This window comes from Lithobates pipiens, unplaced genomic scaffold, assembly GCF_037356315.1.
Source record: "Lithobates pipiens isolate NorthernLeopardFrog02 unplaced genomic scaffold, aLitPip1_a1.2 Scaffold_30, whole genome shotgun sequence".
Taxonomy (NCBI): Eukaryota; Metazoa; Chordata; class Amphibia; order Anura; family Ranidae; genus Lithobates; species Lithobates pipiens.
In genome coordinates, this window is record NW_027507791.1 from 61933571 (window position 1) to 61949990 (window position 16420).

Below are 16420 nucleotides of genomic sequence, written 5' to 3' on the forward strand. Positions count from 1 at the left end.
TCATGGCACAATTAAATGTGTCTTCTGTATAGTGGGTATTACAGCCATAGGTCCCCATATGGGTTTGGACAAGGGTAATTGTCAATTGTATAATGTATTCCTATTCAGAAATGGGCCAATGTACTTTACAAATAAGAATATTAGTCTTAAGCCCTGATTAGGATTGTTAGGTTCCACTTTTAGGAACTGCCAATGATTTTCACTATCATGGTGGTGAACGGCTAGCAAATGAACATACTTTTAAGCCCTACAAATGGCCATATTTATCTGCTATACATAAACATGCTGTTTTCTGTAAAAGCATAGTATATTTTTGACCTTTATATTTTTTAATAGATTTGAGCTGATAAATATGGCCTCACTTACACCTCTAACTTATGTTTGTTTTGTTTTTTTTATATTGTTTGTATGCTAATCCAAAAACTCTTTAAAAGCAATTATTGTTGTAGTGCATCATCTAACTCCATCCTGTGTCTTTACTTTTCAAGATGACCAAAGTCAGTGTTATATTGTCCTGTATGTGGGATTAGGCTTTGTGGTCCTTCTTCTAGTGATACATCAGATCATTCTTGCCAAAAGACGAGGAAGCATGTGTAAAAAGCATCCAAACAAGCAAACTCGTCCTGGTAAGTTTATGCCAAATATTGATAGTAAATTGCCTAAATTTATCTTAATGCAGCCATTGAGACTAAAGTCATTTGATAAAAAAGTGCCTATTTTCTCACCATACTCAGATGCAGGTAGAGGCCTCTTTATTTCCTTTCCCCCGATGCTGAACATACTCAGGGTTTCTCTGCTTCAGAGTAAGGAAATATTTGATTCGGGGGATCAGGAAGGAATTTTTTCCCCTGCTGGAGCAAATTGGATTATGCTTTGCTGTTTTTGCCTTCCTCTGGATCAACTGTGGGTATAGAATTGCGTATATGGGATTGTATGATTTTTTTAACCCCCTTTTAATGGTTGCACTAGATGGACTTATGTCTTTTTTCAACATGACTAACTATGTAACTATGCTTCCCTCTCTCAGCAGCTCAGGCCAAATCAAATGAGGCAGAGGTAGTTGGGCAAATGAGATGCAACCAGGCAATAGGGCCTCCACTGTCATAACTGGCATGCGGGCAGGAGACTAATAGCACCAAGCTTCTCCAAAAGACCCAGTTACCGCTCTTCAATTGCTACCAAAATCCTCTAGTTTCAGTATCATTGGGCCAAACCATGTACTTCATTGAGAGGGTTGCTTTTTTTTAGAAGAATAACTGTTAAGAATAACTGAATAAACTGTTTTACTGAAGTTGTGGTTTCCATTTATACTCTGTGTAGGTAAATACAGACTGAGAACAAAGTTCAGGTTATGCATACATTTAACACCCCTTTCCTCCAAGCTATCACTTATCCCTAACAGTTGTCCCCTTATCACATAAGACATCCTTTCCCCTAACCTTAACACCTAACCTAAATTACCCCATAAAAAAGGAAGTCAATGTAAAGCCAAAATGTTTTCATTTTGAAAAGAGTGAAGATCTCCCAAAGTTAGGATATGCCTCTTAAATAACTGTCCCTAGAACAAGTTTCATCATTAGATTCTTTTCCTTCAACTCCTGTGACAACTTGGGGTATTTCTTTGCTTTCTGAACTTGTCACCATGTCAAATGTAGAGAGAGAATCTTCCCCATGAGGCCATAGTATAAAATACCCAACATAGGTTCCACCCCTTCTATATTCTAACAAAAAAAAAAAGCTAACTCAGATCCTTGACATTATTCTTAGGATTTACCACTTTAAGCTATCCTAATTCTGAAATGCAATCCTTCACAGCTATTTAACCTTAAGCTAAGCTTTACATTTATAGTAATACTCTGCTTTGCTCATATGGGCATACTGAAGTCCCCCTATATACAGTACTCTATCTTTTGTTCCTCAGCATTTCCATTTTGTTCCTGGGAGGGAAGAGAGAGGTAAACCAGTTCTTCTGGTATGGAAAGATATGGTGATTGGGCCATCACATGGGGTGGAGGGAGAAACCTCAGCACTCTGTAAGCTCAACTGCAATTTGGAGCTTGCAAAGGGCTTTCTTTCCTCACTCCAAGACCTCAATATAATTTAAGCTTTAACCCAGATAGTGCCATAACCATACCCAACACTCAAATGTTTGAGTCAACATCTTATTAGGTTAATATTTTCCATATGTACTGTAAGTGTCCACATCCCAGTAAAGCTCCTGGTATGCCCTAAGTGTGAGCATACCATTGGCAGTTGGCACCCTGCATTGTATGCTCCTTCAATGTGTAAAGTGTGAGAAAAATGCTTTTGATCTTGACTACTTAACACTTGAGAGTCACCAGTCCTTTCATTTTAGAACTTCAAGTGTAAGTCCACCTTTACAGAAAATCTGTAAGGTAGACTTACACTATACCCTTCCCCATCCCCCCGTCCCGCTGACCTGAAGTCCCATGATCACCCGCTGTGAGACATTGGATTGGTGCTTTACCGGTCCAGGGATCCCACGTGACCTGATGAGTGCTCAGTCAGCACTGAACTGCAGGGGGGGGGGGGTAGGAGAGAGTCATGTGTCAAATGCTCCTTCCATACCTGGAAACACCAAATGTGGGGGGGGAAATTAAATTAGACCTTGCACTATAATGCAAGGTCTTGTTATATCAGGCCTCTACCATCTTATATAGTCACATGATAGTGTAAAAAAACTGGGAAACAAGAAAATATACCTAATTTACAGCTGGCTTCCGCAATGCCGAGAGTGACTTCACAATCCTTCCTACATGGTCATTGGAAACCCAGGTATGCAGAATCTCATAAACAATGCTTCAATACAGCGAGGAGATTTAGTATTCTAAGTACTCTCAGAATCTTGCAAGAAGGATTGTGATATCACCCCTGCCTTGGTACCACAGGAAGCTGAGTGGGAGGAAGGTAAGTATATTTCCTTTTTTTTCACAGGCCTAAAAAAGTCACACAACAATTGGATTTGGGGCTGATATAATAAGCATTCCTTGCATTTTAGTGCAAGTTCTACTTTAAGTGAATATAAGGGCGCACTGTATAATAGAGAGTGAGCACCTAGACCAGATGATTTTTACTAAACAGGATTGTAGAAAGATGGAAAGGATGCTTTTAAGGTTCTATACTTATATATTATGACTTATTTAACTAATGTTACTCTTTATTTTTGTCTCTAGAGCGAGCAGTGAGATTTCGTCCAGAGGATGAGATGGTAAGTCAAGAAGCATCTCTAAATTAAGGTGACCAGATTTTTTTATTTGAAATCTGAAGGAACCTATTGACCATGTCCACTTTGAATGGGGTGGCACAGTGGTAAAGCAACAACAAGGCCAATAGCTGCACACAAAGCACTCTATGTCGAATGGCAAGTTTGACCATATTGTGCTGACTGTGAGAGGTTTTAAAGGGGTATGTTAAATAAAATCTGAGCCCACTCTGCTTTAGGTCAAGAGTGCATTAAGTACAGAGTTCAGGGGTGAGAAGTGTGTAAGGTAGATTACCTTACAAACAAAAATTCCCCTACCATCCCTGCTCCCCTTTACCTGGCAATGCTTATTTACAAACACACATGTCCACAAGGAAGGACCAGACAGCATCTACTTCATGCCATATTTGAAAAAAGGTTAAAGATATTTAAAATAAGGACCAAATCAGGGACACTTGGCAGGTGTGGAAAGCATCCTCAAATCAGGGACTGTGCCCAGAAACTGGTGATTTCTGGTTACCCTGCTCTAAATGGTATTAATTTACTAAGCAGAAAAAAATTAGGCTGGCATCTCTATACTTTCTTGTTCTCTGTTTTCTTTTTCTGACTCTTTTTTTACTCTCCCCCATCCCTCCTTTTCTTCTGTGTGTCTTTTTTAGACTAGTTCCTTCTCTCTCTTTCTTTCTTTTGCTCTTTCTCTCCTCTACCTCCTTTTCTTTCTCTACCAGAAAAACATGAACATAAGTCTAGTGCACACCATTTGGCACATTAGTTATATTTTGCTGTGTTTATTTTGCAGGTCACTTATGCTCCTGTAAAAGGATGATCAACCACTTGAAGCCTCTACAAGTTCCTTTGGGGTTGCAGGGTTTAATTGAAGGGAAATTTTCAGACTTGTATTGCCATTCTTTCTTTCAAAAGTGACAAATTGTAGACCTGTGTGAATCGTTTCGTACGAATCTCAAATTCGTACGAATTTCTCTAAAATCGTACGTTCGGGAGGATCCGAAATACGAAATGCCATGCGTCCGAATTTTGTATGAAATATGAACTTTTGTTTACGAATCCCCAGGAGGAAGTCAGAACAGCACAGGGATGGTGGGAGCCCCTCATCTAACGAAAATTCGTATTTCAGATAGGAAATTCTTCAACGGAATTTCGTATTTTGGATAAAAACCAAACTTCCATCAGCATTGACTGCCATGTTGAGGTATATTTTTGCCTTTAAATTCATCGTAACGAACGTTCGTACAAGTTAACGAACCTAACGACAATTCATATTTTGTACGAATTGAAATTGAATTTCGGATCTGAAATACGAAGTACGAATTCATTTAAATACGAACCGTAATGGAACAGAACAAAACAAATTTATTGACGGCGCCCATGTCTAACAAATTGTGGAGAAATTCAACCTCCAAATTCAATCTGTACTAAAAAGCTGGAAGTAAGGATATTGTTTACTCACCAGGTGTAAAACTGGAAAACCTATGAAAGAATTAAGAAGCATTTTGTTTGGTAGACATTTGAATGGTAACCACTTTTGTACCCAGAGATGCTTAACTCCCAATCTTGATCCGGATGAGGAAGCACTGTGCTGAAGTAATGCCCAGTGAAAATGACATGGCATTAGGGCAAAGCAGAGGAAACTGAAAGCTGGTATAAATCTGAGTGCCCGCACGCCATACTTGTTAGAAGCCTTCAGAGTCTCTGTAAACAATGCAGCTTAGTTCCCTCACTGCCCCTAGCTTGTGGTTGGCCAGTCAGCACCAAACTGATAAGGTCATCCCTCCCTTCTCTCCACGTTTCAATATGCTCCTTGTTAGCACATGTACATTCAGCAAACCTGATCGGCCCATAGCCAATTCCTTCTCTAGTCTATCAAGTTCTATCAAATGGAGGATTATAAAAACCCACTGATTATAAAATCATAGACTTTAACCACTTCAGCCCCAGACCATTTTGCTGGTCAAAGATCAGACCACTTCTTGCGATTCGGCACTGCGTCATTTTAACTGACAATTGCGCGGCCATGCGACGTGGCTCCCAAACAAAATTGACGTCCTTTTTTTCCCACAAATAGAGCTTTATTTTGGTGGTATTTGATCACCTCTGTGGTTTTTATTTTTTGCGCTATAAACAAAAATAGAGCAACAATTTTGAAAAAAAACGCATTATTTTTTACTTTTTGTTATAATAAATATCCCCCAAAAATATATAAAAAAACATTTTTTTCCCTCAGTTTAAACCAATATGTATTCTTCTACATATTTTTGGCAAACAAAATTGCAATAAGCGATTATTGATTGGTTTGCGCAAAATGAAAAGCGTTTACAAAATAGGGGATAGTTTTATAGCATTTTTATTAATAATTTTTTTTCACTAGTAATGGTGGCGATCAACGATTTTTATTGTGACTGCGGCATTATGGAGGACACATCGGACATTTTTGATACATTTTTGGGACCACTGTCATTTATACAGCAATCAGTGCTTTATAAATGCAGTGATTCCTGTGTAAATGACACTGGCAGTGAAGGGGTTAACCAGTGGGTGACAGTGTAGTGGTTAAGTGTTCCTAGGGGTGTGTTACTAACTGTGGGGGGCTGGGCTTTCATTTAGTGAACACTGATCTCTGCTCCAATCACATGGAGCAGAGATCAGCGTCATTAGTTGCTAGGCAGAACGGGGAAATGCTGTTTACAACGGCATTTCTCCGTTCAGCTGCCCCGTGAGATGATCGTGGATATGCCCATGGCGATCGAGTCCGCAGGACCCACAACCGTACTCACGGGGGTCCCGACCGGCACGCGAGCGATGGCAGGGCGGCATTAAAGATTGGATGTACTTGTATGCCAATATGCCTGCCCGTGCCATTCTGCCGACGTACATCGGCATGCGCCGGTCGGGAACCGGTTAAAGTAGTTCAATTTATTAATTTAGCAGTATTAAAAAAATAAAAAAAAACATTTTTTGGTGTTTTAATGACCATTTGGAGTTTAGCGTTTATAAAAAATATACAACAAATATATATTTTTCAAGTGGTAAAATTATACAACATGCATCTACAACATTGCATGTGTGTTTATTTGGTTAGATTTGTGGTCAATTGAACTATATGTTCAATATGTTACAGGATTTACAGAACCTTTGCAATCTATTTTAACCTTTTTTTTGTTTCCATACATGTTTATAATGCCATTACAGTATAATGCCCCATATACATGATCGGACTTTTCAACGGAAAATGTGCGATCGGATTATGTTGTCTTAATGTCCGACCGTGTGTACGGGGCATGAGAAGTTGTAGCAGTCATGATAGATTGAACATTAAAACACCAAGAAATTATTTTGAATACTCTTTTTATTGCATTCTAAAACTTTTAATGTTTAACATTTTAGTAACAACATTTCAAATAATTTTCACTCCCCAAGCTCATTATCCAGCTAATATGTGTAATTGTATTTCTCTGTTTGCTATAGTCTACAATGAATGTAATCTATTACAGCAGATCCCTTTAGGTTAAATTAGCCATATAAAGAAAACAAAGACTAGAACTTTGCGAAAGGAAAAACAATGAAAAAAATAAAGCCAGACATAGTTGCTATTCTATATTCTTTGCATTTTATGACTTATGGTTGGGCTCTTCCACTGCTTCTCCTGCAACTTTAGAAATTAAAGCCTAACAAGTGTTATAACCCTTTCCTTTCTCTAAAGTGAAAAAAAATATTTGTCTTTAGATCCATTTTTATTATTATTTAAGGTACTTATATAGTGCATATTGTACATTCACATCAGTCCCTACCCTCAAGAAGCTTACAATCTAAGGTCCCTAACTCACATTCATATACTAGGGTCAATTTAGACAGAAGCCAATCAACCTACCAGCATGCCTTCGGAGTGTGGGAGGAAACCGGAGTACCTGGAGAAAACCCACGCAGGCACAGGGAGAACATGTAAATTCCAGGCAGGTGGTGTCAACAAACATTCTAATGGTAAAGTCTCCATAAGCAGTTTGGTGGTTGGGATTTGAACCAGTGAACCTTTTTACTGCTAGGTGAGATTGCTACCCACTACGCCATCCAAAATTGTAATTCTTGATCCGGATCAAGATGTGGCATGACCTCTGAAATGTATGGGCTGTGTTACAAATAAATCAGAGGGTAAAACTTCAAGGTACGGTAACCAAAGCTCCTAAACTGCTTATGGAGACTTTACCATTAGAATGTTTGTAAAGGCAGAAGGTTTTCTGCATGCAGCTCCCCTAAATACGTACCTGAGCTCAATCCAGCTATCTGTATGAGAGCCGGGGCTCTCTCAGCTCTCTCCCTCCTCATTGGCTCATTTAGTGGAAGCCATTGGTTCTTGCTGCTGTCAATCACAGCCAGTAACGAGGGAGTGAGAGGTGGTCCTGAGCCCCGCTCTGTGTGTCTTATGGACACACAGAGTGGAGCTCGGGAACAGGAAAGCATGAGTTCCCCTATAGAAAGGGGCTTGCTATTAGGGCACTTAGTGGGGGGCAGATCCAAGAGTGCCAGTGGGGGGTCCCCAGAAGAGGAGAATAGCAGCTGCTGTGTGCAAAAACACTGCACAGAGCAGCTAAGTATTACATGTTTGTTATTTTAAAAAAATTAAAAACAAGCTTTTGCAATTACTTTAATATATAAATGGAGCCAGGGGCTTATCGTACCTACTAAATATTAAACTGTATATTAGGTTTGGGTTCAAAGCCCTTTAAAAAGAGTCCCTCTTTCATATGATGAATTCTCTTCAGTTTTTTTTCCAGTTAATGATATTGTCACTCCTATTATGCTTTGCGTATGGTGGGTAGTGCCAATGCTAAGTATATAGAGTCAGCCCTGTATACCCTCAATGTCCTGTAAATGGTCATTAGTGGTATATAGCTTCACTACATTAGATACTACAACTGATGAATAAAATTATATTGAAGTTCCCTGCAACAGTATTTACATTTTCTTTATTTGTGGACCGTATTTACTAAAAAACAGTAAAGGGGAGCAACAGATAATTATTATTGTCAGGTCCTGGGTCACCCGCTGACGGAACTGTGCTTCCCAGAGCGGAAAGTTGTAGTTCCAGTGTCCACCAGAGGGTGTCTCCCAGAAGCCAGCAGTTGCTAATAATTAGTCTCCTCCTGATGCTGGTTTCTGGGAGGGTATTTAGTCTCTCCTCTGCTTGCATATATTGCACGTACAGTATCTCACGAAAATGAGTACACCTCTCACATTTTTGTAAATATTTTATTATATTTTTTCATGTGACAACACTGAAAAAATGACACTTGTCTAATATGTAAAGTAGTGAGTGTACAGCTTGTATAACAGTGTCAATTTGCTGTTTCCTCAAAATAACTCAACACACAGCCATTAATGTTTAAACCGCTGGCAACAAAAGCGAGGATGAGGACACCCTTAAGTGAAAATGTCCAAATTGGGACCAATTAGCCATTTTCCCTCCCTGGTGTCATGTGACTCATTATTGTTACAATGTCTCAGGTGTGAATGGGGAGCAGGTGTGTTAAATTCAGTGTTATCGCTCTCACTCTCTCATACTGGTCACTGGAAGTTCAACATGGCACCTCATGGCAAAGAACTCTCTGAGGATCTGAAAAAAAGAATTGTTGCTGTACATAAAAATGGCCTAGGCTATAAGAAGATTGCCATGACTAGGGATGAGCTTCGAGTTTGAGTCAAACTCATGTTCGACTCGAAAATTGCCTGTTTAAACAATTTGGGGTGTTTGCGGCAAATTCGAAAAGCCGCGGAACACCCTGTACAAGTCTATGGGAGAAATCTAAAGTGCTAATTTTAAAGGCTAATTTGCAAGTTACTGTCCTAAAAAGTGTTTGGGGACCCGGGTCCTGCCCCAGGGGACATGTATCAATGGAAAAAAAAGTTTTAAAAACGGCCGTTTTTTTTGGGAGCAGTAATTTTAATAATGCTTAAAGTGAAACAATAAAAGTGTAATATTCCTTTAAATTTCGTACGGGGGGGGGGTGTCTATAGTATGCCTGTAAAGGGGCGCATGTTTCCTGTGCTTAGAACTGTCCCTGCACAGTGTAATTTCTGCAGGAAAAAAGTAATTTAAAATCACTTGCAGGTATAATGAATTGTCGGCTCCCCGTGATATAGAGAACAGTCATTGAAAGTCATTGATAAAAAAAAAAAAAAAGCGTGGGGTTCCCCAAAATTCAATTACCAGGCCCTTCAGGTCTGGTATGAATATTAAGGGGAACCCCGCATCAAATAAAAAAAAATGACGCGGGTTTCCCCCAAATAACCATACCAGACCTGGAGGGATTTTAAGGGGAACTCCACGCCAAATTTAAAAAATAGAATGGTTCTTTTCTTACAGTAAAGAACCCTCTATGTAGTTTAAGGTTAAACCTCTTTTCTTCTAATTTTAATGAGTGAGTCTTGTTAAACACCCTATTGCGAAAAAGTTTTATCCCTATTGTGGGGTCACCAGTATGGTACCTTCTCTATCCTTGCGATAAAGCGTATACCCTTGACTGTTTGCCAGCCAATCATGAGAGCTGTTGAACCAGGTCTCTGAAATTCCCACAAAATCCAAATCCTCCTTGTACAATAGTATCCCTAGTTCACCTATCTTGTCCGCTAGGCTCCTGGTATTGGTGAACATGCCACGTAGTTTAAACTGGTCACATATTATCTCTCTTATTAGGTATTCTGAGATTGCAACTAGGACTTGCTACTATACTTACCTTGGGTTTATGTGCTTTGGTCAACCTACCACTAATGCCCCCAATACTACCCTCTAAAATATATTCTGCGTTGACTATCTCGGCCTCTGGACCCTCCCCCATCGCATTTTTTAAAAACCCCTCTACCTTTTCAGCCTTCTTCATTCCCAGCTGATCTGCACCCTCCTCATTTAGGTGCAGTCTATCCCTTCTATAGTACTGGTTATCGACTGAGAAGTCGTCCCAGTCCTCCAGAAACACCAACCCCTCCTTAGTACACAAGCTCTTCAGCCACTTGTTTACTTCCCTAATCTCCCTCTGCCTTTCTAGTGTGGCTCGATGTACCGAAAAATACTACCTTGGAGTTCCTTTTCCTCAATTTAGCTCCTAAGTCTCTAAAATCGTTCTTTAGGACACTCCATCTGACTCTGACTTTGTCATTGGTGCCAACATGCACCATGACAGCTGGGTCTTCCCCAGTCCCTCCCAGTAATCTGTCCACCAGATCCATGATGTGCTGAACCCGAGCCCCCGGTAGACAACATACTGTTCGGTGCTTCAGGTCTTTGTTACAGATTGGCCTCTCTGTCCTTCTAAGAATTGAGTCCCCTACCACCAGAATAAGTCTTTCCCTTCACTTCCCCCCCACTCTCACTGGAGGAGTTCTTCCCCTGGCAGCTAGGAGAGTCACTCAGCTCCAGCAGCGCTGGTCCCTGACTGGTTTCACCAATGTAACTCAATGGAGCGTACTTATTAGGATGCTCCAGCCCTGGATCGGCCTCCCTGATACTTCCCTCTCTACTCTTCCTGACTGTCACCCATATACTCTTTGCTAGTGCTAGCACCTCTTTGCCTACACCTGCATCTGTGCTGGCCCCTGCCGTGTACATTCCTGGCTCTCTTTTAGTATGGAGGGACTTCTCAGTGCTGACAGGTGCTTCCCCATATTCAGAAACTGTGTTTCCAGGGAAACAATGCACTTACATTTTGCACAGCAGTATTCATCCTCGATCGGATGGTCAAGGAATGCATACATGCCGCAAGATGTACAAGTTGCCTCTCCAAACCCGCCGGGCATCGTATTTATTAAATTTAATGAGGATTGGGGATTATACCATGTCCAAAAGACCTAACAACTAGCTTCCTGACAATACTCAAGACAATACACAGTTACTGAACAAGACAACACGCAGGTACTCAAAGACCCCTCGCAGACCACTCACAGAACTACGTGCACTCGAAGACCACTCGCAGACCTATGTGTACTCGCAGACCTACGTGCACTCGCAGAACACTCGCAGACCTACGTACACCCGCAGATCTATGTGCACTCACAGACCTATGTGCACTCGCAGACCTACGTGCATTCGCAGAACACTCGCAGACCTATGTGCAGATATACGTGCACTCACAGACCACTCGCAGACCTACGTGTACTCGCAGACCTATGTGCACTCGCAGACCTACGTGCATTCGCAGAACACTCGCAGACTTACGTACACTCGCAGACCTATGTGCACTCGCAGACCCACGTGCATTCGCAGAACACTCGCAGACCTATGTACACTCGCACGCGCACTCACAGACCGCTCGCAGACCTACGTGTACTCGTAGACCCACATGCACTCGGAGACCGCTCGCAGACCTATGTGCACTCCAGATAAACCAGATAAACTTATTTGGTTCAGATGGTGTCAAGTGTGTGGTGGTGGTAACCAGGTGAGGAGTACAAAGACAAGTGTGTCTTGCCTATAGTGAAGCGTGGGGGTGAGAGCATGATCACCTCCCTTCGGAGACTGGGCCTCAGGGCTGTATTCCAACATGATAACGACCCCAAACACACCTCCTAGATGACCACTGCCTTGCTAAAGAAGCTGAGGGTAAAGGTGATGGACTAACCAAGCATGTCTCCAGACCTAACCCCTATTGAGCATCTGTGGGGCATCCTCAAATGGAAGGTGGAGGAGCACAAGGTTTCTAAAATGTACCAGCTCTGTGATGTCATCATGGAGGAGTGAAAGAGGTCTCCAGTGGCAACCTGTGAAGCTCTGGTGAACTCCATGCCCAGGGGGGTTAAGGCAGTGCTCGAAAATATTGGTGTCCACACAAAATATTGACACTTGGGGCCCAATTTGGAAATTTTTACTTAGGGGTGTACTCACTTTTGTTGCCAGTGGTTTAGACATTAATGGCTGTGTGTTGAGTTATTTTGAGGGGACAACAAATTTAAACTGTTATACAAGCTGTACACTCACTACTTTACATTGTAGCAAAGGGTCATTTCTTCAGTGTAGTCACATGAAAAGATATAATAAAATATTTACAAAAATGTGAGTGTTGTACTCACCTTTGTGACATACTGTAAGTGTTTTTCTTTGCTGTACTAAGTCAGATGCTACAGTACTTGCCATTTGTCCTGCTCCTGATCTTGCTCTTGCTCTGCATCCTGTATCCTGTATCCTGCAACCCTGATGCTTTTTATATCTGTTCCCCTTGTTCCTGATTCCAGTCCTGGTTTCACCCTTCCTTACATCTCTGGTATTCCCTGTGACTTGTGTTCCTCATTTTGTATATATTTTATTATTGTTAGGTATTTAGCCATTTTGTCATTCTGATAATTGTTCACTTATATCTTTATGTTAGCTGATTGTTGGTGTTCGGATGTCTTTTGTTTTACTATTAATAAACTCACTTTAATACATACTGTATATATGGTTTGGTCTCATGTTTCTAAGTGTAGCCACACAGATCTGACCACCTCTGCTGCTGATTCCTGACGATTATATTGATCCATGAATGTCCTGCAGAAACAATGCAGTGGACAATGATGCTTTCCATCCTATACTAGGTTTGGGGTCTGCTGTTTATACTAGTTATCAAAATGATACTGTAAATAATATAAAAAAACACTCCTAAGGCCACATCTGTATAAAGTTAACTTGGGGGGAAAAATGGGAGTAAGTTCCAAAAGGCCCTTGTTCGGACTTTACAGGCAAAATGGACAAGAGTATCAATTTTACTATACTCTTGTGCATTTTGCCTGTAAAGTCCGAACTAGGGTCTTTTGGCTCTTACTCCCAAAATTAGACTTTGTTCTGCTTCCAAAAGTCAGGAATCCTAAACGGAGTTGAAACTTTAAAAAGCTGAACCCTAACATACCACACGCACTACACCAACTGCTTGCCAACATATTTATAATTCTGTAAAGTTAGTCTCATAATTCGAGCATCCCTTCTAGAAGGCCTAGCTAGAATGGTGACCTCATGCTTTTATACTGCTGTTAAGTTATACAGCCGGTCTCATCCCTACCCCCAGCTGCTGACTCAACAGTAAGAAAAATAAGCACACTAATAGGCCTCATTTACGCAGGCGGTTGGGACAGTGGTAAAAATAAGCTATTGTAATTTTACTGCGCTTTGACCACCCAGCTGCACATTAAAAAAGCTTCCAGCCATGTTTGTGCTGCAGCCTTCAAGGGTAAAACAAGCAATAAGAAACAGACATTTTGCCTCTGAGTTGCCTGTGTAATGCCTTTAAAGTGGTTGTAAACCCTTACAAACCACTTTGACCTACAGGTAAGCCTAGATTAAGGCTTACCTGTAGGTCCAAGAAATATCTCCTAAACCTACACGGTTTAGGAGATATTTGGCGAAAGACAGGCACCACTGTCTAGGGCGCATGTGCTGTAGACAGCGGCGCGCAGGCACGGGAGTGACGTCATCGCGGCTTCGCCGAACGACAGCAGCGGAGCAGCGAGACACACCAAGAAGATGGAGGCTCCGGACTACAGGGGACAGCGGTGACTTCGCTTGCTCTTGTGTCAGGTAAGTGACACATAATGGACTACTGCATAGTAGTCCATTATGCTTTACCTTTGCAGGGAATCAAAGAGGAAGTAAACCCATCAGGGTTTACTTCCTCTTTAAAAAGCAATCCAATGTGGATGTCCCATCTTCCGACACAGCATGATCCCATTTGGGGTGTCGGGGGTGGGGCCCGGTGTTCCCCCGAGGACGGGCCAACTCTCCAGAACCAAGTACCTTTCACCCCTGGCGGCTTCCTCAGCCTGGAGTGTCATATGTACAAGTCTTTCATAGTACGCCAACGGCTGGTGGACAAAATTGCTCAATCTTCTGACTTCTAGCCAAATCCCATCTCTTATACGTCTACTGACAATACATGACTTGTATACTACATATCCTTACTATACTTTATGAAAGAGTTTAGTTGTTATGATTTTTTCTGAAAAATAAAATACTTTGACAGATAAAAAGCAATCCAACATTACTTATTTAATTAAGTAATGTTAATTAATTAAGTAACCGGTTCTCTTTAATGCTTCTCTTTAGCTTTGAATATTCATGCTTGTTTTAATTCAATTTTAACTGTCACAAGTGTAAATGAGCCCCTAAGCCCTTCCTTTCATGCATTACACATGTTCTCCTAACCTGCAAAATGGCTAGCTGAACTGTATTTAACCAGTTGCCGACCGCCGCACGACGATGTACGTCGATAGCATGGCACGGGCAGGCATATTGGCGTACATGTACGTCCCTTGCCTCCCGCGGGTCGGGGGCCCGATCGGGCCCCCGCCCGGTGCCTGCGGCGGTCGGTATTCGTGCGGGAGCGATCCCGGACGAGGGGACGGCCATTCGTTCATGGCCACCCCCTCGCGATCGCTCCCGACGAATAGGAATCCCCCGTGACATCACTTCCTCTCCTGTAATGTAAACACAGGAGAGGAAGTGATGTATTCTCTCCTCCGTGTCGGTATTTTTCGTTCCGACACGGAGGAGAGCGGATCGGTGAGTTGCACCAACACTCTACACACACAGTAGAACATGCCAGGCACACTCACACCCCCCCTTTACCCCCCGATCACCCCCCCAATTACCCCTGCCCCCCAGTCACAGTGACACCAATGTCATTTTTTTTTTTTTTTTTTTTTTTTTTGCATTGGTGTCATTTGTGACTGTAATAACTGTTAGGGCAGTTAGAGTTAGCCCCCTTTAGTTCTAATGTACCCCCCTAACCCCCCCAATAAAGGTTTAACCCCGTGATCACCCCCCGTCGCCAGTGTCACTAAGGCTGGGTTCACATTGCAGCGGTTTATGAGAACGAATGTGATTCGCACCGCACTGCAGTGCAAATCACATCCGATCTCTGTGCGATTCGAGTTCAGCCATTCGCCGCACCCGCCGCACCCGCCACACCCGCCGCACCCACCGCAAATTCGCACGGGACCCTTTTTTTGGCCCGCAGCAGAATCGGATCGCATGGGTGTTCACACCATGCGATCCGAGTTTGCAGATCGCACTGCGATATGCGAACTGATCTGGGGGTGTCAGTAACATTTCACTGACACTCCCAGCAGTTCGCATAGGGCAGTGTGAACTGCCGCCGGGAGGCATGCGATGCGGGAACCCGCCGCGCATTCGTGGCGTTTCCGCATCGCTCCAGTGTGAACCCAGCCTAATAAGCGATCATTTTTCTGATCGCCGTATTAGTGTCACAGGTGACGCTAGTTAGGCAGGTAGGTATTTAGGTTCGCCGCAGCTTTTTATAGCGCCAGGGACCCCCATATACTACCGCATAAAGCCCCCTGATTGCCCCCTAGTTAACCCTTTCACCAGTGATCACCATATAACTGTTACAGGTGACGCTGGTTGGTTAGTTATTTTTTATAGTTTCAGGGCACCCGCCATTTATTACCTAATAAAGGTTTAACCCCCTGATCACCCGGCGGGTGTCATTTGTGACTAATAACTGTTAGGGCAGTTAGGGTTAGCCCCCTTTAGTTCTAAGGTACCCCCCTAACCCCCCCAATAAAGGTTTAACCCCGTGATCACCCCCCGTCGCCAGTGTCACTAAGGCTGGGTTCACATTGCAGCGGTTTATGAGAACGGATGTGATTCGCACCGCACTGCAGTGCAAATCACATCCGATCTCTGTGCGATTCGAGTTCAGCCATTCGCCGCACCCGCCGCACCCGCCACACCCGCCGCACCCGCCGCAAATTCGCACGGGACCCTTTTTTTGGCCCGCAGCAGAATCGGATCGCATGGGTGTTCACACCATGCGATCCGAGTTTGCAGATCGCACTGCGATATGCGAACTGATCTGGGGGTGTCAGTAACATTTCACTGACACTCCCAGCAGTTCGCATAGGGCAGTGTGAACTGCCGCCGGGAGGCATGCGATGCGGGAACCCGCCGCGCATTCGTGGCGTTCCCGCATCGCTCCAGTGTGAACCCAGCCTAATAAGCGATCGTTTTTCTGATCGCTGTATTAGTGTCACAGGTGACGCTAGTTAGGCAGGTAGGTATTTAGGTTCGCCGCAGCTTTTTATAGCGCCAGGGACCCCCATATACTACCGCATAAAGCCCCCTGATTGCCCCCTAGTTAACCCTTTCACCAGTGATCACCATATAACTGTTACAGGTGACGCTGGTTGGTTAGTTATTTTTTTATA

General features: G+C 42.8%; 1 protein-coding gene across 1 annotated transcript in view; it reads left to right on the forward strand.

Moving 5' to 3' along the window:
- The window catches only part of LOC143942911 (uncharacterized), a 28638-nt gene extending 15982 nt beyond the window's left edge, over positions 1–12656 (forward strand). Inside the window, exons 4-6 of the mRNA XM_077464330.1 lie at positions 489–626; positions 3195–3229; positions 4023–12656. Of these exons, the coding sequence (XP_077320456.1) occupies positions 489–626; positions 3195–3229; positions 4023–4049 (200 nt within the window). The 3' untranslated portion in view covers positions 4050–12656. The remainder of the gene's footprint in view (positions 1–488; positions 627–3194; positions 3230–4022) is intronic.
- The last annotated feature ends 3764 nt before the right edge of the window (positions 12657–16420 follow it).